Genomic DNA, 23,422 nt, shown 5'->3' with positions numbered 1-23,422 from the left:
GCAGGAAGTGGGGGAGAGTCCACATCCATCCCATGAGTGAGGCTGTCAATATGTCCATGCACCGTGCTCATAGAGCATCACCTGCTGCTGCAGTCCCTTGGATCAGAATTCTTGTCGGGCAAAATGCAGAAAAAGCCTTTGATTTTCAATGTGTGTTGAAGATTGTATTACCTATTCTGTACAACTAAAATTAATGTTTGTTTTTTTTTTCTTTGTTTTTTTTTTTGTTTTTTTTATACCTTTTTTTTATTTTTTATATATTATATCACTGATGTTCAGCCAAAAGTGAATTAGAGAATTTTATTTCCAGTTGTAAAGTAGGGTCTACAATATGCTTGTATGTTATATTAATAAAAAAAAGAACACAAAAAAAACAACCGAGTTCTCGGATATTCTCCATTGCTATTTGCTTGCCTATTTTCTATAATTTTCTTTTAATCTCCAACTTTTATAATGTGCTAATGTGTCAGTATTGGTGATCATAGACACTGGAGAAATGTCATTTTCTGTACATCAGGCAACAACGAATGTGCAATACGGTGGGAATTTATTTTTTACTTATAATCAGTTTTATAGACATTGAGGGAGATTTATCAAAACTGGTGCAAAGGACAAGTGGAGCATCTGCCCATAGCAACCTACTGCCTCTAAGATGTCATTCTTCAGGGCCGTTTTGTAAGTTAAAGAAGCAATTTCATTTGTTTCGGTGGACAATTTCTCCACTTTTCGTTTGCACCAGGTTTGAAAAAATCTATTTTAGAACAGTTTTGCTTTACAGCACTTGTATATGCAAGAACTAATGTTCAGTCCCATGTAGTAGCTATAAAAGATCAGGAATAATGTTACCTGAAACCTGAAATGTAATCTTGCATTGATTATTAATTTCTCCTCGGTACATTTACACTCGGTGTCAGTGGCTTCTCACTAGACCACTTGGAGGCTACCATCTACAAGACTTGAGTCTGAGGGAACGTTAATGGTGCAGTTCACATTCAAAAACTCCAGGTTCACATACCCATTTCCGAGTCTTACTAGAAGTAGGAAAATAAATCTCAATTTACTGAGCTCGGGGAGCACACACAAATTGTAGTATGTTCTTCACACCAGACACTCATCTGAAGGACCCAAGGTATAGGCCAGTCCATTGATGAGGATTGTTTAACTCATAGGGTGTCCTTGAGATTGGTGTTCATGGACTGGATTGAAGAAAATAATATATTGCAGTGTTAAGTCTTTAAAATGGGTCTAAGGCTAGGCTAGGGTCACAGTAGCAGCATGGCTTTCGTTCTAACCTGAGCCATGACGTTTATGACTGATCAGTTGTGTAACAGATACTATTGATTTCTAATAGGTCCATCAAAAAGCACCAGAAGCTCCATAGAACGGATGCTAATGGTAGTGTGAACAGAGCCTTGTCTTAATAGTCTAGGAGACCCTTTAAATGTTTCCAGAAGGTTCCTTGTTTTCCCTTCTTTTCTGCTCCCTACCTTTACCCCTCTAAAGTAGTAAGGTACAGTTGTCTTTAGTGTGGAAAGAAGGAAAATTTTGCCAACACATATACAGGAGAAGTTCATACCTGAGAAGAAAACAAGAACAGCGATGGCCCCAAATTTAGGATGTTTGAAGTACAATGCAGAGGGCCATGCTCCAGGATATCCATACAACCTTCCCGTGTGTTCCTTTTATAAGTATATTAGCTGATAGCTATATTAAATATTTCTCTGAATGAATGACCTGGTTATCACACATGCTATCACCTAGTTATGCAGCATACAACGTTACCTGTTTCTTTAAATCGGTCATTATTACCTATTCTTTTTTGCTGTTATCACATTTCTCAATCTAATGTGTGAAACGATGCTTCAATGTCTACGTATTTCACCAGTGTAAATGGACATTGTTATAGAAATCTATATAACCTGAGCGAGAATCAGAACATTAATTTTCTTTTATGTCCATGTTTTAAAGCAGACAGATTTTAACAATTTGGTTTTGTATGTTTTTTTTTTTTTCTTGTTTCTTTTTTTTTTTTTTTTTTCTCTTTTGTGTGATTATATGTGCATTATTAGATGACTAGCCTGGCCAAGGCAGATCTGTTACACATGCCTGAGTAAGGCACTGTTTGCCATGCCACTAAACCAGCCGCCAAGGGAAAACCTACATGTGAGGATGAGCTCGGAGTCTGACTACTGAAGATGGACGTCCTGTCTCTTTTTTTTTTTTTTTTTTTTGTGTGTTTTATTTATTTTTATATTCTTTCCTCCCTCTTGTTTTATGTTATACTTTTTACTCTCTTCCTATACATAATAGGTGTTTTCTTTATGTAAACTAGCCAATGTCTTGCGTGATTAATATATTTGTTGCCCTCATTAATGCTACCGAAGTATTGTCAGGGTTGTTATTCTGAATTTCGGCTTCTACATGACAGCAGTGTTTTTGAGCAGTTATATAGCTGCAACTGTACCACTCCTGATTTAGTCCATTTTCTACAATTTTCTTTACAAATGTAACCTATCCCTCTTACCCTTCTAAGAACAACTGTTGTGTAAGAATGCTAGATCACTCCTGTGGTTGGTAAATTCCCTTATTTAGCAGATTTGTTTTTTGTGCATGTGATTATATACTTTAGTTGTTTTTTTTTTTTTTTTCGTTTTTTTTTTTTTTTTCCCCTCCTCCCATTGCTTCTGTACTAATGATTGTAATGCTCACTTTTATATTTTTATTCTGGTTGTCATATATATTTTTAATATACTCAGGTCAGTATAATTAGCATAAATTCTAATGTTTGGCACACCGATAGTAGATGCCCATAATCAATAAGGTCCAATCACCATCCCAATAATTTCACAGCACTCGATAATTTGATTCTAAAAAGACGTTTTGTTTAGACAATCATCACGCAGTGAGATCATATGTTCTCTTCTACTCTGGCTTGAATACACCGGTTTACAAATGCTGACTGAGAGGACCGAAACGTCCAGTATATATTATTACGTTGTTTCCATTTAACTAACCTGGGAATGGACCGATTGTACATGTAATTAAAGGGTTTGTCCACCTTCTAGCAACTGATGACCTATCCACCAGATAGGTCATCAGTATGTCATTGGTGCGGGTCCAACAACCGGACCCCGCACTGATAAGCCGCTCCGGTTGCCTGCGGGCACCAGATGTTATGCCACATAATGCTATGTACGGAGCTCGGAAGCAGTTGGCTCTGTACATAGCATAGCGGCCATGCTGCTGAACTGCAGGTCCGCTCCTGTTCACTTGAATAGGAGCAGAGCTGCAGTACTACATCTCGGCCGCTATTCCGTGGCTGGAGCCAGCTGCTTCCGGCTTGTACGTCCAGTGCACGGAGGCACCGGACCAGCTGATGGGTATCGGACCCCCAGAGATCATGTACTGATGACCTATCCGGTGGATAGCTCATCAGTTGTCAGCTGGAAAACCCCTTTAATGAGAAGTGTCTATGTTCTTTGTTCTCACCGTGTGATGATTGTCTAAATAAAATCTTGTGACACAACGTTTAACAGCGTATTATAGAGTGCCATGAAATTATTGGGATAATATAATGAGCGTGTCTGTCATGGATTTTGAAACATAGCGATTAACTAGTTAATTCCTGGTTTCTGTAATAAGCAGGAGTGCAGAAATGTTGTTGGTGACTGTTCTGGGGCATTGCTTTCACCATATTGATAAATATTTAGAAACCAAAGTATGATAAAAGGGTTGTCTGGTGTTTTCAAATAACAGATTAGCTCATTTTGAGTTAATAGACCGTTTTTTTTTTTTATTCAGGACCTCCATCAGTTGGCCAGAGCAAAGAGCAGTTTCAAACAGTGTCTCGCTCTGGAGGACCAGCCATGTCAGTACATTACATGTACCGCCCATTGACTTCAATAGAGTCAATGTATTGCTTCTTTTCCCCTGCGGTGGTGCTGCAGTGTTATTAAACACTTGCTGCTGGATTCTCCCGCAGGCTTCTGCTGATCACTGGTTGTACCAGCAGCGTTATATCCTATGATCAAACTTTTTTTCGGGGCCCCCTTTAGCAAAAAGTGATTGTGAAAAGCAGAGAACTCTTATAAATACTGTTTTAATCTATTATTCATAATCTTTAATGCTGTCGTGTTGTGCAATATATATTATAGCTACCATTCCAATTTGGTAAGTCTAGAAATTTTGGCTAAGTAGTCTACAGTTCTATTCATATATATATGATGAACTTGCGTACTTTTGCCCATTTAATTCTGTATTTTTTTGCAAGATCTCTTTAATACAGTAAAGATAAGAGGTGTATCAACAGATATAATCCGAACTATGCCAAAGAGATATTATATTGGCATATATCGGGCCAATTATAAACTATGGACATGTTCAGTGTATATGTCGGGAGCTCAGTGTGAACGGATCCTTAGTGCAACAAAGCATATATACACACCTTAACTTACCCTTATTTTACAGATGACTTAAATGTTCTATCTACGCCAATTTACCATAGTATGGTATATAGTGGGTTGCATAGTTAGTTGTTCACCGTTTTAGACCACTTTTACACTGCGGTGTTTTGCTTCCGTATGGGTATGTTCACACTGCCTATTTTCTGCCGTTTGTCCGTAAACGCCCCGAAAAACTGATAAAAATACAGAGGCTGAATGCCCCCAAACATCTGCCCATAGATTTCAATGGGAAAAACGGCGTTTCGTTCCCACGGGGCGTTTTTTTACGCGCCGTCTAAAAATAGCACGTTTAAAAAAAGTAATGCATGTCACTTCTTGAGCCGTTTTTCATTGACTCAATAGAAAAACAGCTCCAAAAACGGCTCTAAAAAATGAATCATAAAAAAATTTGATGCTTTAAAAACGGCTGAAAATCAGAGGCTGTTTTCCCTTGAAAACAGCTCCGTATTTTACAGCCGTTTTTTGTTAAACATGTGAACATACCCTATTTGTAAGCCAAAACCAGAAGTGGAACCTGCACAGAGAAAAAGTTCAATGGAAAAATTTGTATGCGTAGCCCTTCTGTCTTTTGGATCCATTCCTAGTTTTGGTTTACAAATATTTAAACAAAATACTTCAGTGTTAAAGTAGCCGTTGGGGAATAGATAAATCTCTTAAAGATCCATCATCATGCGATAGCTGCACCCATCTAAGCAGATTTTAGTAGGGGGTCTAAAGATAATCATCTAAGATTAGTTAAAGGCTATTTTTATTGCTTAAATGCATCAAAAAAAAGATAAAGCAACTTTACAAATTGTCTGGATTAAAATTGTGTTTTGTATTTAGCTCTTATGCAGACCTACGTGTCTCCATGGTAACACTACAACGGAAGTTTAATCCTGCACTTATTTATTACTCTGCAAACTCTTCCTTCTAAGGCTTCGTTCACATCTGCGTCAAGGTTCCGTTCTGTCAGAGCTATGCAAGGGTTCCGCTATTTTGACGGAAGCAATACCGTAGTCGACTGCGCTATTCAGTCCGTCAAAACGACGGAACCCTTGCACAAAGGAGACAAACGGAACTCATTTGCACTGGATCCGTCACCATTGAAATCAATGGTGATGTTTCAGTCAGGGTTCCGTTCTGACGGGAAGCTCCGACGGAACATAAAAACGGAACCCTGATGCAGATGTGAACGAAGTCTAACCTACAAATATAAGTAGAAGGGGCAGATGGAAGGGAGTAACACATTCACCAACCAAGCCCTTTAATCAGGGAGACTTATAGAATTAGGGAGTGCAATTATTGAATTAATAATATCAAAATTAGGCAGGTAAACATTTCCTCAAAATAGTCAAGTAATTTTGCTTATTTATCAAGATTTCTGAACTCGAATATTAGTATATGGAGCCACACACCCGGTCTCCGTGACTTCCGTATTCAGACTTCACACGGTTCGATTAATACACTGCAAGGCCAAATGTGGACACCAAATAATTACATCTATGGGGGTTTGTTGAATATCCCATTCCAAAGCCATGAGCATTAATATGGAATTATTTCCCCACACCTTTGATGCAGCAATGGCCTCCACTATTTTAGAAAGGTTTTTGAGCATGGTAGCAGGGATTTGATTTTATACAGCTACAAGCGCATTAGAGACAATGGGTATCATATATGCCAGTTAAGGTCAGGGCACTGACATATTTGAATAGGCAAAGGTTTTCCCCAAACTGTTACCACAAAGTTAGAAGCACATGAATCTTGCGAACATCAAAATTTGCTGTTGATTTTAAGATTTTCCATCATCCAGCACAGACTATAAAAAGTACCCTGAGTTTATGAATACTCTATAAACTATACAGATGGCACTGTTCATTTGGTCATTAACCTTTTTGCTGGTATTTGCCAAACCCAGATTAGTCTGTCAGACTGACCATCATGATTAGTGATGACGGAGAACACTTTTCTGGTAGTGAGAATTAGGCTGGGTTCACACAGTTTTTTGCAGGAGGAAAATCTGCCTCAAAATTCCAGCATTTTTCGCCCGCGGCCATTGAGTGCCACGTGCATAAAAAGCAGCGAAATACGCTTTCTCTGCCTCCCATTGATGTCAGAGGCGTAAACGCCCGAAGATGGGGCATGTCCCTTTTTCCCGCGAGCCGGTTTTTCCGGTCGCGGAGAAAAAGCGCCTCCGCCTCCCATTGAAATCAATGGGAGGCTTTTTTGGTGCGTTTTGCGGTTTCCGTGTAAAAAAACTCAGTGTGAACTCCCCCTTAGAGCCATGGACCAACCATTTTTACGCACTTAGCAGGCTTATTCCATGACTATTTATTTATTTTGCTTCTAGACATTTTTACTTCATAATAAACCGCTCTAGACTCGAGCAGCTACAGCATGGCTTAGATTTGACAAATTCAATTGTTGGATTGCAGACATCTTATTGCTATACCGCATTAAGGCTAGGGCTCCAGGGTGACCCAGTCACTGGCAATTACAATTGTGTTACCGCCACTCGGTATATTATTTCCTTTAAGAAAGATAGTTGCAAACGAGATTGTAAAAAAAACTGAAATTTGACACAGCAAGTTTTTTTCTTATGTGGAGAAATATTGAAATTGCAGTAATGCTTCTATTTTACCGCAAAATGTGAGGGACTCCGTGTCATTGCGGAGCCCTACCCGAAACATCACTGAGCTTCTCCACATAACCCCATTGTACTTGTTAATGTTTGTCTTTGGGGAATACATGACGTTTTGTTTTACTTCGTGCACTTGTTAGTATTGGTTGTGGCAGAAATGGGTGAACCAGCACATTTGAAATGTCCACACATTTTGGGCTGTATAGCATTTATATCTACTAGGTATGGTATGGCAGAGCTGCGGACAGGAGGCTCTGTGGCAACACACCAATCTTGCAGCTCCTCGCAGAGACTCAATGTGCCACCCTGTGGTGCTCTGTATTACAGAGACATTCTCCCTTAAAAGCAATACTAGATGGAGAACACAGATGTACAGTAGGGCAAACAGATCAAACAAATTCCACTATGGAAGTAGCCGTAAAATCCAATGCAAAATCCACAGCTTACTTGGGGGGAATTGTAAGACCCCATTCACTTGCATTGTACCTTGCTTTGTATGCTACATATCAACTTAGTCTAAGGTTTGGAAAATTAAAAAAATCTGTCGGCAGGGGTGCAGCTTTGTTCAGTTTCAGCTTAAACTAATTTAGTTTTTTTTTAGTGTTTTTTTGTTATTTTTTTTGCTCCCCCCCCCCCCCTTATATGTATCATTTAATTAATGTGCACTGAATTATCAGTTGCCAAGTTTTCAACTGAACAATTGTTGGCCAGTTGAAAATATTTAGCTATGTCTATTATCCATATCGTGTTTGTTCCTAATGTTACATATTCCTTGCTTTTTCTGGCTAGAACATTATACTATAGTTCTGACTACAATAATAGGCATGTGACTTCTTAAGTAATCTCCACACCTTGGAGTATTGTGAATACAGTGATCACAAGATTCTTGTGACAAATTAAGTAAAATCCAGTTACGATCTGGCCCAAGCTACAAGACATTCACTTATGGTAGGACTGTGCTTTTCTTTAGATGGCTTGCATGGTGTTACCTAATCGACCATAATCACACCGATAAACACTAAATTCATCTTCATTGATTTGTATAGAACTTCAATTACCACAATACCGCGCAATCCAATAACCCCAATAATAATGTTACTGAGGAGGAATAATTCATAAGGACTTGTATTTCATTCTCCCTGTTTTTATTTTTGTTCTATTTGCTTTATTATTATCATTTCTTTTGCTTTTATTTTTTTATTAAATTTGGTAACTTGCATTTTTTTGGGGATTAAACTTTAAAAAATGTTCTTCTTTTCTGTATCTGATGTTCTGTGTGCTATTAGTGATGCAGCCAACACGAACGGTTGTCATGTGTAACACAACTTTCGATCAGCGTGAAAACACCGCCCTGGAAAATGGCTCCATGCTTGATATCGTTTGGTTCATGAACCTTAAGTTTCCAGTACAGGTGACCCATAGCTCAAAGTGTTAAATACTTGTCTATTCAGTTTTATAAGTAAAATTCCATTTGATGAGATTTAGTGTTTGAAGTTTTCCTCACTTTTATTTTATTTCCTTGTAGATCAGGGTAATTACAGGAGGGGTGAAAATACCTTGAGTTTTTATTCTTTCTTACTAAGGAAATACTAGTCCTTTTTTTGTTTGGTTTATGTAGTGGTTTAAAATCAGATATATTAACATAACCACATATTTCCTCATAATAACATTAATATTGTTTCCTCTACAGGTAAAATACCTGAAGAAGCCAAGGCCCTTTCTCTCTTGGCCCCAGCTCCAACATTATCCAGCCTGCTTCCTGGGGCAGGTCTGCTTCCTATACCTACTCCTACACCTACTCCATCTCCACTAGCATCGGTAAGTATTCTAGTACACTCGTAGAAGATTCCAACATTTAATCTTGAGTAAATTCTTGAGCAGCCATTGACAAATAACTTATTCTATTGATTTTTTTTTTTAAGGCTCTGTTAACACTAGCATTATAGTTTCCATTTATATTTGGGCTGTGACAGCTATGCCAGTTATATTTTTTCTTTTAACAGAAAATTCTGTTAATTCTATTGACATGCGGCGTTCGTGGGTTTCCCTCCTTTCCCAATGTTTTCTCGTCGAGATTTTTTTCTTACAGACTGGACCAACGAATACAGAACACCATCTTTCAAGCTTAGACCAGCTTGACATCTGCAGCCCAGGCCCAGAGGCTTCCCTGTATCAAGACACCTTCAGCATGAAGTGGGGTGAACAACTTCTTTTCTTTCAGGAGACATGGCTCTCTCATGTGGAAGATGCCTGGGTTCAGTGGTGGTGTCTACAGGATGCAAGATAGAGTTTCTAAATCTCCTTGAAGATTCTGTCTTTCTACTCCATGCCACACTCCGGTTGAGCTTTACCCTTTCACCTATGACCGCACCCCTGGAGAGACATCCCATTCGCTGGACAGGAAGCCTGATATAAAAAAAAGACACACCTCTCCACACACCCAGTCAGGTTTTCTGTCCTCTGGATGGGATTGTCCTGTGTATCAGGACGCTCTCTCCAGGATTGCAGACCCTCCAGCAGGTACTCACCTGTGTTCCTGGAGGTATTCTGAAAGTGTAAGTCTCTAAGGGAGCAACCATAAGCATGTGGCTGGTATCCCCCTCCTCTCCCGGTCACCGCTTCCCTCTACGAAGGTGGAAAGCTCCTGCCGTCTGTGGGGTTTCCTCAGGGGGAGAAGCCTGGCTCCAGTTTACAGAGAGGGAGGCAGGACTCATGGCCCAGCGTTCGGACGCTTCCAGCTCACTGCAGTGAACACTTGCGGTCGCGGGGCACGTCACTTCCGGCGGGAGTGACGAGCGGACGTCCCAGGAAGCGTTCCGGCGGTCCAGTTGGGGAGGAGGGGCTACAGCACGTCCTAGCCTGGGAGCCTCCCCAGCCAAAATAGGTCTATTTTAGGCCTGAACCAAGATGGCTCCTTCTCCAACCAAGCATCCAGTATGGAAACTCCAGGAGTAGCAGCAGGACGCGCTGAACAACCGGAGCGATCAGATCCAGCAAGATCCTCCAGTCCGGTACTTTAAACAGCATGGGATCTTCTTGTATATATTACATGTTTCCTAGGTCAGAAAGGGTCCCAGGAAAAAGTTAGACAAGGCTCGCAACAAAGAATGTGCTATGTGTTGTAGGAACCTAGCAGCCTCTTATCAAAAACGTTTATGCTAGTTATGTTTAGATAAAATCCTGGCAGAGGAACCACCAGCCTTGCCACAAGCATAAAAGATATGGTGCGAACAGAGTTTAAGAATTCCCTCAGATCCCTTAGAACGAAACATGATCTTCCTAGCACTTTGTCTGGTAAGACAACACAGGGCCTGTGTTTCTAATTCTTCTAGTGAAGAGGGGGAGCTATGCTCCTCTGAATATTCCTCTGACGAAGATGGAGGGGGAAAAAAACCTATTTCCAGCTGAGGATGTGGACCAACTTCTTAAAGCAGTCCGAGCAACTATGAATATTGATGACCCCATGGAACCCCGGTCCATCCAAGTCATTATGTTTGAGGGCCTGGGTCCTAGGAATCGGAGGACTTTTCCTATTCACAAAAATGTGGCCAGCCTCATTAGAAGGGAATGGAAGAATCCAGACAAAGTTAGGCATTCCTAAAATTTTGACAATAAAATATCCCTTTGAGGATGAATTAAGTAAGGACTGGGATAGTTTTACCAGACTGGATGCCCCAGTAGCTAAGATATCCAGGAAAAATGCCTTACCTTTTGAAGATCTGGGTTCCCTCCTCGATCCTATGGATAGGAAGGCAGACTATTATTTAAAGAGGACCTGGGAAGACTCTGCAGGAGCCTTTAAACCTGGTATCGTGGCCACATGTGTAGCCAGGTCACTTAAAATCTGGATAGCTCAACTGGAGCTTCATCTCAGAAACAAAACTCCTAGGGATCATATACTGGCTTCCCTCCCGGTTTTGTTTAAAGCCGCAAACTTTTTGGCTGATGCCTCAATGGACAAAGTCTGTCTGTCAGCTAGATCTGTGGCGGTATCCAACTCAGCCAGAAGAGCTATATGGCTGAAGACATTGCAAGGGAGATCCAGGCTCAAATGGGAAACTCTGCTCTATTCTTTGTTCAGGAGACTTCTTGTTTGGCCCTCCACTAAATGACCAGGAAAAAGCATCTGACAGGAGAAAAGGGTTTCCTACCCAGAACAAACCAGACTCCTTTCGTCCCAGGAAGTTTAATAAAAAAAAACAATACCAAGGGACAGGAATTTAGGTCCTCCAAATTCCCTAAGAAGAACAGGGGCTTCTTGTTTAGGCCTCAGAACGATCCCAAGAATAAAGATCACCAGCAATGATGCCAGGAGGAGTGGGGTAGGAGGTCGCTTATCCCTATTCTTCCAAGAATGGGAAAAGATCTCCTCAAACCAGTGGGTTCTAGATATTATAAAGACTGGATACAAACTAGAATTCAGGACCCCTCCTCCAGACAGACTCCTCCCCACAAAGAGGCAGAAAGATTCAAAGAAACAGCTGGCTCTGGAGTCAGAGGTTATTTCACTTATCAGGAAGGGGGTTCTAGTACCAGTAACGAAACCAGAGATAGCGAAGGGCTACTACTCCCGCTTTTTCTAGTAAAGAACCGGAAGGCAGATTCAGGGTTATAATAAACCGAAAACAACTGAACTCCTTCCTAGTGTACAAGAGATTTCGGATGGAGAGTATCCCCTCTACTGTAAATCTTCTCTTCAGGAATTGTATGATGGCATCAATAGATCTGGAGGATGCTTATTACCATTTCCCTGTCTGCATCACTCACCAAAAGTATCTGAGGGTGGCAGTAGTTCTGAACGACTCCCTGATCCACCTCCGATACAGGGCCCTCCCGTTTGGCTCCGAGAGTCTTTACCAAACTTTTAGCAGAAATGACCTCATTCTTATCATTCCCTACCTAGATGACTTTTTAATAGTAACAGACACAGCTCAGACTTTGAAACTCAATCTACAGTCAGTACAATCGACTTTAACCCCTTAATGACCGGACCTGGAAAGGACCAGCTACATTTTTCCGTTTTTACCTCTGCTTTTCAGCAGCTATAACTTTTTTTTATTTTTTCATTGACGTGGGCGTATGAGGCCTTGTTTTATGCGGGAGAAATTGTATTCATTTTTTTTCAGTTTGGGGGGTAGGAAAAATTATTTTTACAGTGTGAATATAGGAAAAAGCGAATCTCTGCATAGTTTTTTTCTTTTTTTATCCCGTTCATGTTTCACGCTAAATAAGATTAACTAGATTAGTTAGATTAGATTAACCACTCCCGGACCGCCCATTGACTATAAACGTCTGGTCGGTGCTTAATTAACTCTGCAGGGCCGCTCCAGAACGTCCTGCAGAGATAGCCTCTTTGCCGGTCTGAAGCGGCTTTTAGCTCCGTGATACAGCTGTCTCTAGACAGCGGACATCACGGTGCTCTGCCCAGAAATCAATCACCGAGGGCTCTGGGCATGTGATCATTGTGACAACTGGCACAATGATTACTATACTTTCCCCATCATCGTGGCACCCCCCCCCCTCTAACTTCTCCCTCCTGGCAGGCTGTCAGTAGAGGGAGAACGGTGTATAATAAAATATCTATCTCCTATCTGTCATATCTGTTTATCTATGTATGTAATATCTGTCTTCTAATTGTCATATCTATCTCTATATTAGATAGATAGATAGTGTGTGTGTATATATCTTTCTATCTGTCTATATCTATGTAATAGATACATACACACAGATAGATACATTGATAGATATGACAGATAGATATGACAGATCTAAATTGCGATTTTATTTAATTTTTTTGTGTTATAGGAATAAAGCTTATTATTTATATCTACAATTCTCTTTATATCTTTCATATCATATGTATAGATGTATTGTACATTTTTAGGCTGGGGCTACACGGCGACTTTGGCTGTGACACTGGTCGCATACACAAAGATCACTATGGAACCAGCTTTGGAAAATTTACTCTCCAAAAGCCAGTTTGCGCACCATTCATTGTAAGCTCCGCCTTGCGCCCAGCGTGTAAGACATACATATTTGGTATCGTTAAAGACGGCAGAAGTTGCCAAATATTTATTTAGGTGTGTTGACCCAGTGGCATGCACCAGATGTAAAAAAAAAAACATCACCTAAAATTACATATGCACATTTTTTTTTTTTTATTTCCTGTTTTTCCTTTTACATTTTTTAAAAAGTAAAATATATCTATTATTTTTTATACAATATGGAAGCCCAATATGTTCTGAGAAAAACAAGACCAAATACATGTAGATTGGAAGAGTAATAGAAGAACAATTTGCTTTTAAATTGGCACATGGCTAAAACTTGAAAATGGGCCTGGTCAGGACGGGGTAAAGCCTCTGGTCAGGAAGTGGTTAAGATCTAGATTGTTAGATTAATTCTTCAGGTTATTACGGTCGTTTAGATACCTAATATGTGTAGGTTTTTTGTTTTCATTTAATGTAGGGGCAATAAAATATATATTTTTTTACTTTTTTTAAATCCCATTAAGGGATAACTTTATTTATAACTTTATTTTTTACTTATGTATTAGCATACTCCTGTATGCAAATACATTACAATGTGTCCCTTTGTCACAGGCTGCTTTTAGGGCAGCACATAGTGTGCCCTGACAGCAGGCAAATTGAACAGACAGCCCTGGGGTCCTTTCTAGGACTACAGAGGGAATTCCCTGCTCTTTGATCACGTCACCAGGTTTCCAGTGACGTGATCAAAGAGGGGAGTTCCCTTTGATCATGCCGCGGTCACCGGCTATCAAAGGCTTAAACAGCTGGGGTCCAAATGTTTTCCGACCCCAGCTGTATTTAGCAGGCTGCTCTCTGATCAGGAGCTGTTAGTTACAGCTCCTGCTTAGAGGATGAGCTCTCACAGGAGCTTTCATCAGCCTCTTTTACAGCGGCGCCAAAAGATGTCGCTGTAGACTAAGGAAATGCACCGCCTGCCGCCAAAAGACGGTGAGTGGTCATTAAGGGGTTAATAGATCTGGGATGGAATATAAACGTAAGCAAGTAGAATTTAACACTGTCCAACAGATGCATTTTTTTGGGAATCCTTTTAGACTCGTCCAAATAGATGTCTTTTCTCCCTCCGGGAAAGATCTAGCCTTTGATACACAGGAACTCTGGCCTCTTTTTGGATCACTTAACTTCTTTCATAAGGGTGATGTCCGTCCTGGGTCTTCTAACCTCCTGTATCCCGGCCGTAATGTGGGCACAGTTCAGGTCCAGATCTCTTCAAAAGAACATACTGGAGAATTGGAACAACCTCAAATTCTCCCTACACCTTTCCTCAGTAGCTAGACTCTCTCTCAAGTGGTGGATGAGGGTAGAAAATTTCAGGAGGGTTGTTTCATGGGAAATGTCTCCAACCCTGAATATTACAACAGATGCCAGTCCTTGCGGGTGGGGAGCCCATGACGAATCCTTCTGCTTTCAGGATCAGTGGGATCCTCAAACCTCCATAAGATATTCCAACTCCAGGGAGCTGGAGGCAGTACTTCAGGCTATAAAAGGCACCATTTCTATACTTTCAGGAAAGAGGATAAAAACATAACTACAGTGGCGTACATAAATCATCAGGGGGGTACAAGATCAGGACTTCTGATGAATTTAGCCACAGAGATTTTTTTCCCTAGCCGAGCTGCATCTATTTTCCCTTTCAGCTGTCTATCTAAGGGGGAGGAACATTCCGGTAGCAGACTTCTTGAGCAGAAGACCGTTCCTACAATCAGAATGGTCCCTAAACCAGGAGGTCTTCTGGATAATTGTGGTCAGGTGGGGAAATCCTTTCATAGATCTGTTCGCCACCAGGGAGAACAGGAAAGTGCCCGGATTATGTTCCATAGACCCCAGGGAATATACGGTAGTAGTAGATGCTCTCTCCCAGTGTTGGAGCCAGGAACAGGGTTATGCCTCCCCCTCCCCTTTGTCTACTTCCGAGAGTTCTAAAAAAAAAATCAGGGAAGACAGGGCCTCGGTAATCTTCTTTTTTTTTTTTTTTTTTTTTTTTTTCCAATTCAAAGTTTTTTTATTGGTTTTAATACAAACCGTTACAAAAACATACAGAAAAATTGTGTCCTCATAATAAAGGAACATGACAAATAGGGCGCAGCCCAAACAGTAGGGTAAACATCACAACCCATGAAGGGCACACACCACAACAGCCATTTGGGCATCATAACGGGAAGGAGTAATACTGAAAAGGAAGTGGTGAGCAAAACCGCTTGCGATAAGTCATCTTCCCGTACATCTTGAAACGCCCTGGCCACAGCATGTGAGCATCAACACAGGAAGCAAATCACCCCTCACAATTGACACAAGAAGAAAGGGAAAAACAAACAAAATAGAAGACAGACGAGGTAGGGAAGAAACCGGGGTAGTTCGCAGTGAGCCTGGACTCCAGCTCTGGATAACCATGGATACGTAAAAGCAAGAAAAGGCAGCCATACATTTATAAACACCTGAGTGAGCCAAGCAAGCCAGCAATCCCCTCCACCCTCGCATGCAATCTCCTCACAGACTAAATCTCGTGGGGAGGGAGGTGCACCAGGCCTCAGGCCACTACGGCCTCAGTAATCTTAATTGCTCCGTTTTGACCAAAATAGACCATGGTTCACATGGTTGAGGAAGCTGTCCTTAGCCCAACCATGAATTCTTTCAGACAGACCAGATCTCCTGTCCCAGGGCCCAGTAGTTCAACCAGACATCACCAGGCTTCAGCATGAAGGCTGAGAGGATGATCCTCAAAGAGAGGTATCGCAGAATCTGTCATCTCTACTTTATTGGCAAGTAGAAAACAGGTTACCTCAAAAATATATTTAAGGGTCTGGAAAGCCTTTCTTACCTTTACAGGAATTGATATAGATCCATTAACAGATCCAGATATAACTCTGATATTAGACTTTCTACAGGCAGGGCTAGACAAGAACCTCAAGCATTGAAGGTACAGATTTCTGCCCTAAGTTCCTTCTATGATTCCAGGCTAGCAGAACACCCCTGGATTAGAAGGTTTCTGATTGTGGCCTCCAGGATAAGACCTCAAATAACATCTTCAGTCCCACACTGGGACTTAATCTTAGTCTTTACTGCCATGATGGGTTCATCCTTTGAACCTTTTAGACTCCCTGTCCATAAAATTTCTCACTCTAAAGATTACCTTTTTACTAGCGGTTACCACTGCCCAGACAGTAAGCTAAATTCAAGCCTACTTGGCCTTCCCTCCTTACACTTTGATGATGACCTTAGGAGGTTTCTTGCCAAAGGCAATTTCCCCATTTCATTAAGACCAGGAAATTATTCTTCCCCCCCCCCTCCTGTAACTCCCCAGAAAATCCGAAGGAGCAGGAATTTAATTGTTTAGACGTGAGAAGATGTTTAGTCCACTACCTAGAGGTCACAAAGGACTGGAGGTCTTCAGAGAATCTCTTTATTGAGTTCCAGGGTCCAAATAGAGGTTCGGCAGCCAGCAGACCGACGATAGTACGGTGGATTAAACAGGCCATACTCTTAGCCTATGTGGGCCAAAACATTAATCCCCCAGAATTCTTTGGAGCTCATTCCATTAGAGCTGTATCTACTTCTTGGGCAGAAAGAGCTAACGCATCTCTAGACAAGATTTGAAGGGTGGCTGCATGGAGTTCACCCCACACCTTTATTAAGCATTATAGGTTACAGTTGCATTCAGTCACTGACCTGGCTTTTGGTAGGACATTTCTACAAGCTGTAGTCCCACCCTAAAAACTGGGGCTCTAAAAAAAGTGTGTGTGTATATAGGTAAAAGATAACTAATTCTCTTCCTGAGTTCTTTCTTAAGACTGGGTGTGTGGAGAGGTGTGTCCTTTTTTATATTATCAGGCTTCCGTTACAGCGAATTGGATGTCTCTCCAGGAGTTCTGTCATAGGTTCATGAAAAACCGATTACCGGTAAGTAATCAATCTTTTTGCTTTTTGACAGACTGTTCATTCCCTTCTCCTATGGAGGGTTATTGTCCCAGTTTTTTTTAGCTGAAAGGATTTCAAGGATTCTACTTTAATCTTTTTACAGTCCCAAGAAGGGTGGATCTCTTTGTCCAATCCTGGACTTGAGGAACTTGAACCACTTCAATCAAGTACTGCGTTTTCTGATGGAAGAGTTCCTCCATTGACAGTCGCAGTGCATACCTTTACAGTGAAGGAAATAAGTATTTGATCCCTTGCTGATTTTGTAAGTTTGCCCACCGTCAAAGACATGAACAGTCTAGAATTTTTAGGATAGGTTAAATTTACCAGTGAGAGATTATATAAAAAAAAAAAAAAAAACTGAAAATCACATTGTCAAAATTATATATATATTTATTTGCATTGTGCACAGAGAAATAAGTATTTGATCCCTTTAGCAAACAAGACTTAATACTTGGCAAAACCCTTGTTGGCAAGCACAGCAGTCAGACGTTTTTTGTAGTTGATGATGAGGTTTGTACACATGTTAGATGGAATTTTGGCCCACTCCTCTTTGCATATCATCTGTAAATCATTAAGATTTCGAGGCTATCGCTTGCCAACTCGGATCTTCAGCTCCCTCCATAAATTTTCGATGGGATTAAGGTCTGGAGACTGGCTAGGCCACTCCATGACCTTAATGTGCTTCTTTTTGAGCCACTCCTTTGTTGCCTTGGCTGTATGTTTCGGGTCATTGTCATGCTGGAAGACCCAGCCACGAGCCATTTTTAATGTCCTGGTGGAGGGAAGGAGGTTGTCACTCAGGATGTGACGGTACATGGATCCATCCATTCTCCCATTGATGCGGTCAAGTAGTCCTGTGCCCTTAGCAGAGAAACACCCCCAAAACCTAATGTTTCCACCTCCATGCTTGGCAGTGGGGACGGTGTTCTTTGGGTCATAGGCAGTATTTCTCTTCCTCCAAACACGGCGAGTTGAGTTAATGCCAAAGAGCTCAATTTTAGTCTTATCTGACCACAGCACCTTCTCCCAATCACTCTCAGAATCATCCAGATGTTCATTTGCAAACTTCAGACAGCCCTGTACATGTGCCTTCTTGAGCAGGGGGACCTTGCGGGCACTGCAGGATTTTAATCCATTACGGCGTAATGTGTTACCAATGGTTTTCTTGGTGACTGTGGTCCCAGCTGCCTTGAGATCATTAACAAGTTCCCCCCGTGTAGTTTTCGGCTGAGCTCTCACCTTCCTCAGAATCAAGGATACCCCACGAGGTGAGATTTTGCATGGAGCCCCAGATCGATGTCGATTGACAGTCATTTTGTATGTCTTCCATTTTCTTACTATTGCACCAACAGTTGTCTCCTTCTCACCCAGCGTCTTACTTATGCTTTTGTAGCCCATTCCAGCCTTGTGCAGGTCTATGATCTTGTCCCTGACATCCTTAGAAAGCTCTTTGGTCTTGCCCATGTTGTAGAGGTTAGAGTCAGACTCATTAATTGAGTCTGTGGACAGGAGTCTTTTATACAGGTGTCCATTTAAGACAGCTGTCTTTAATGCAGGCACCAAGTTGATTTGGAGCGTGTAACTGGTCTGGAGGAGGCTGAACTCTTAATGGTTGGTAGGGGATCAAATACTTATTTCTCTGTGCACAATGCAAATAAATATATATAATTTTGACTATGTGATTTTCTGTTTTTTTTTTAAAATATAATCTATCTCTCACTGGTAAAATTAACCTATCCAAAAAATTCTAAACTGTTCATGTCTTTGACAATGGGCAAACTTACAAAATCAGCAAGGGATCAAATACTTATTTCCTTCACTGTATATTCTCATTACAAAGATCCACTTACATTTTCTTTGTTTCGCTGTGGGGTTCTCTATATTTCCAATTTGTCGCTCTGCCTTTTGGGCTTGCCACTTGTCCTCCGGTATTCACCAAGGTGATGACGATTCTCATGGCGCTTATCCAGGCCAGAGAAGTCTCGATCATCCCTCACCTGGACTTACTCTTGGTGAAGGCACCCTCTAGAGAGGACAGTTTTTGCAGTTTCCAGATCTCTCTGGACACAGAAGATTCGAATGGATCGTCAAGAAAGAAAAGTCCCATTGGTCCCAACTCAGAGCTGAAGTTTTTAGGAATGATACTGAACCCCAGGACAGCAAGGGTCTTTCTTCCAGTGGACAATGTTGCCTCCATTCAAACCAAGGTGACGCTTCCTCACTAGGACATTCTATTATCCATTTTTGGATGCCAGTCTGTCTGTCCTAGTGAGGTGCAGATTTCAGTCCTCACACAGTTCAGGAAACTTGGTTACAGGAAAAAATGTCCTTGGAGATCAACCTGTTGGAATTGAGGGAAAACTTCCTAGCCCTTTCCCACTGCACTCTCTCTTTTTTTTCTGGGTTAGGCAGTCAGGATCCAGACCAACTCCACAGTGCTTGCTTATCTGAACCACCAGGAGTCGGGCGACTCTTAAAAATCCCTTGGAACCTACTGTGGGCAGAGCAACACATTTTACGCAGTCAGCGGTCCACATACAGTACCAGCAATGGACAATTGGATCAAGAAAAACTAGATCCTGGAGAGTGATCTCTTCACTGAAGAGTAATTCATTAACTTTGCCAAAACTCCGACCTACATGGCCAGGGCACTGGATCCCAGTGCATCGCAGTCGATGCGCTGGTAACTCCATGAACATAGTCCTCTCTCTCCTGTATCTCTTCTCTCCACTTCCTCTCTTATATAGAGGACTCAAGAGGGAGGGTGTTTTTATGATTCTGGTGGCTCTGAACTGGGCCTGGTATACCGACTTACTCATCCTTCCTTGGGACGTCCAATGGTGCCTTTCGCTTCTTGACCTCATTTTCCAAGGTTCACTATTCCACCCCATCTTACCGCAGATGCATTTAACAGCGTGGCTCTTGAAGACTGTGTTCTGATGGCCCGGGGTCTCTTTGAGCCAGTCATCCAGACTATGTGAAAGGCCAGAAAATCTATGAGCCAATGTGTACCACCTTACGTGGAAGGCTCATTTCCGCTGGTGTGAATTCAATAATTTCCATCCTCGGAAATGTTCCACACCTAGAGTCATGTCCTTCCTGCAATCAGGCCGTGAACAGGAACTTGGTTTTTCTTCCCTAAGGGGTCAGAACTCTGCTCTGTCCATTCTTTTTAAGAGAACTTTGGCTTTTCGTTCTCTTCACTTATTTTTTTTTTGCAAGGGTTGGCTCATGTGGACCCTCCTTTCAGCTATCCCACTAAGCCTTGGGATCTTCATTTCATTGTCTGAGCCCTTAAGGTGTCTCCTTTTGAAATTTTGCTTTGTTTTTTTTCATGACCGGGATCTTGGGGCTGCCACCTCCATCATGCAGGTTTTGGAACTTGCTGCCTTGTCCTGCAAGTCATCTTTTTTGGTCATCCATAAGGTTAAGGTGCTGTTCCTACCTGTTCCGTCTTTTCAATGAAAATATTTTTATCCCTTTTTGCCACTCCCTTTCTCATCCGTGGGAATGGGCTTTACATTACCTTATTTTGGTAAGAGCAGTCTGAATCTGGTTGTGATGGAGTCGTTTTGGCACTTTTGATTTATTTATTTTTTTATTCTTGAAGAGCCACGCAAGGGGTTGGCAGCATCCAAGGCCACTGTTGTGCTTTGGATCCGGTCTGTGATTTTGGAAACCTATCGGTCAAAGGTTAAAGTTCCTCCTAATCTGCAAGGGCTATTGGTGCCTCCTGGGCACTCAGGCATCAAGGTTTAGTTGTTCAGGTTTGCAAAGCTTCCACCTGGGCTTCTGGGCACACCTCTCAATTTTACTGTTTGGCCTCTGCTGATGCATGTCATGAGTACTAGATTCTGGAGATAGGACGTTAATCCCTTTTATTTATTCTGATTTCCATATTTGGAGTCAGGGAGGAATTTTTCCCCTAATGAGACAATTGACGTCAACCTCATGGGGGTTTTGCCTCCCTTTTGGATAAACACGGCAGGATTATAGGATGGACTTGATGGACCTGTGTCTTTTTTCAACCTTATCAACTATGCAATGTTACAGGCAGCTGTGTGTGAGGTGGGTCACATGGCTGTACTTTTAATCTGTTTTTTTTCCCCCAAACTCTGGTACTGCTTTAGGCCCAAGACCTGTATTTCTGTTTGATCTAGGACTGAGGACACGTTTGTGTGTCTTTTTTTTTTTTTTTTTTTCTTTTTCTATTTTTTTCCCTACTGCTTTTTTGCAAACTGAATTAGCCAGTGTCTGTGGGAAGGGTATGTCCTGCCTGGGCAGAGCCAAGGCTTTTCACTATCTAGTGTCACTTCCTAGTGGAACATATACTTATTGGCCTGTCTTCCCCTATTGATGCAGTTTTTGGAGTTAAAGCCGGGAAATATTCCACTCCTGTGTTTAACTAAAAAAAACTGCATTGAAAGCCACACCTGAAATTTCATGTGTGATTCCATCCTAAAGAAGTTAGGGGTTTAGGGAAAAATATCAAAAAAGTTTTCACTCACATACTTACCTTTCTCACCATACCCAGTCTGTTCATGTGACGTGTTGTAATCACGGGTAAACAGAGATGCGGTGGTGAGGGAACAGTGACAAAGTGTATTGACAAGTTTACTAGTCTGTGTTCACGTCAAATTTGTGAGCTATGTTCGCTGAACGTATCCATAGGTCCCCATTCAACCGGCATTTACCAAGTGTCCTTATGGCGTTTGTTTGGCTAAGAATTTGTCTAAATACCTTTTAGTTTACATTTTTTTTTCTCTGTAGCGAATAGTGCATTAGACTATACTATTCTATACAGAATAATTTAAATAAATTGTATACTGCTATAAGTTTTTTCACAATGGGAGCTTATTGGCGGTGTATGCTGCTGTATGGCTATACACAGTGGATTAGGTTGCAGCCTCCCATCGGAGGTATATGTTGGGAAATCTTCCTGATCTATACCTCCAACATGAGGCTGAAATGTAATGTGAACCGAGCCTTTGTTTAATGGGGTATACCTAGTATTGACGATTATCACCTATCCACAGGTTAAAGGCTATGTGCACCTTTATAATAATTTTTTTTATTTGTTTTATAAAAATCTGTATGAGGAGATTGGTGCAACTTTGTAATTACTTTTTATTTATTGTTTTTCATTATTTTTACTTTTTCATATACAGCTGCATTGTATCCGGTATACAGAGCAGCTGTATCTTGCGCTGAGACCTGAATCAGTCAGGTCAGCGGGACAGACTGGTTCAGTGAAATCGGGTCACGTGGGATACACCTGTTATCGATCATGAACTTAGATATGATCAATAACCGCTTGATATACAGGATACAAACCAACTGTATCTGAAAAAGTGAAAATCATTTTTAATAAAAAGTAATTACAAAGTTGCACCAATCACACTGATGCATATTTTTATAAAAATAATAATAATTGTTTTCAATGGAGTACATAGCCTTTAAGTAATTGTCCCAAACTTCCTGTTCCTTCTCACTGCTCGACCACAGTGAGGAGGAGCTTGAATGGATCAGCGGTCAAGCATGTGCTTGCCGCTTCATTCAATGTGTATGGGACTGACGGAAACAGCCATTAATCCCTGGAAAACCCTATTAAACTTTAAAATGCCAACATTTTTACACAGTACGACAGGCTCATAACATTAGGCAAAGCTTTGCAACTTTATTGTTAATGGTTTGCTTTCATAATGTGTTTAGGTTAAATTTATAAAATGAATTTTTGCTGCTTCATTCGCGCATGCTCTGTATACTTTGTGCATATCAACAGCTAATGATTTATTTGACTTTAGGTTTTGCGAAGAGAGAAAGTGGATGTACCACTGGTAAGTTAACATTCCAACTCAAACTAGCTGTACCGAGGGTGATACTAGGCTCTATTAAAGGGGGGTTGTCCACATCTACAAATCAAGCCACCCCAGTGATCACATGATTGTCAAGCCATTAAACTTTTTCATCTGATGTTCAAAAGATCTAGTATTGGCAATAGATACCTATGACTTTTCTTTTATTCCCAATCCCCTAACCCCCAATCTGGGGTTTTGAAAAATTCTGGCTAAAATATGCACATGTTAAGCTGTTTCCCTGTTCATAAAAACAATTTGCTACCTCCTGTCCATCTCTGACTCGCTGTTGACCGGATATAGTAGGCAGCACTTATTGACATGAAATATATATAATGTATGATTATTATTCATTCCTTTACAAATTGATTAATCTGACTTTTTATTTGTGCTTTTAGCTCAGTGTTCCATTCACCACACTGGCAGCAACATTACCAACACCACTGGAACCAGTTATTCCCACTCTTGCGCCTGTTCTTCCAGCTCTAGCACCTGCCATATCTTCACTTGTTGACCTGACACAAC

The 23,422-nt window shown here is 41.2% G+C and overlaps 1 protein-coding gene across 5 annotated transcripts in view; it reads left to right on the top strand.

The window, feature by feature from the left end:
- The window catches only part of SREK1 (splicing regulatory glutamic acid and lysine rich protein 1), an 82,970-nt gene that overhangs the window by 8,887 nt on the left and 50,661 nt on the right, over positions 1 to 23,422 (top strand). For all 5 annotated transcript variants that reach the window (XR_012850758.1, XM_075838979.1, XM_075838970.1 and 2 more), the window contains exons 3-5: positions 8,774 to 8,901; positions 22,847 to 22,879; positions 23,296 to 23,422. The exon at positions 23,296 to 23,422 is cut by the window's right edge. Coding sequence is in view for 4 of the 5 variants with exons in the window: in XM_075838979.1 (XP_075695094.1) it covers positions 8,774 to 8,901; positions 22,847 to 22,879; positions 23,296 to 23,422 (288 nt within the window). In the remaining variant the exon portion in view is untranslated. The remainder of the gene's footprint in view (positions 1 to 8,773; positions 8,902 to 22,846; positions 22,880 to 23,295) is intronic.

The sequence above is a fragment of the Rhinoderma darwinii genome, chromosome 1 (assembly GCF_050947455.1).
Source record: "Rhinoderma darwinii isolate aRhiDar2 chromosome 1, aRhiDar2.hap1, whole genome shotgun sequence".
Lineage (NCBI taxonomy): Eukaryota > Metazoa > Chordata > Amphibia > Anura > Rhinodermatidae > Rhinoderma > Rhinoderma darwinii.
Note: the sequence above shows the minus strand (reverse complement) of the source record. Positions and strands in the feature narration are given on the sequence as shown.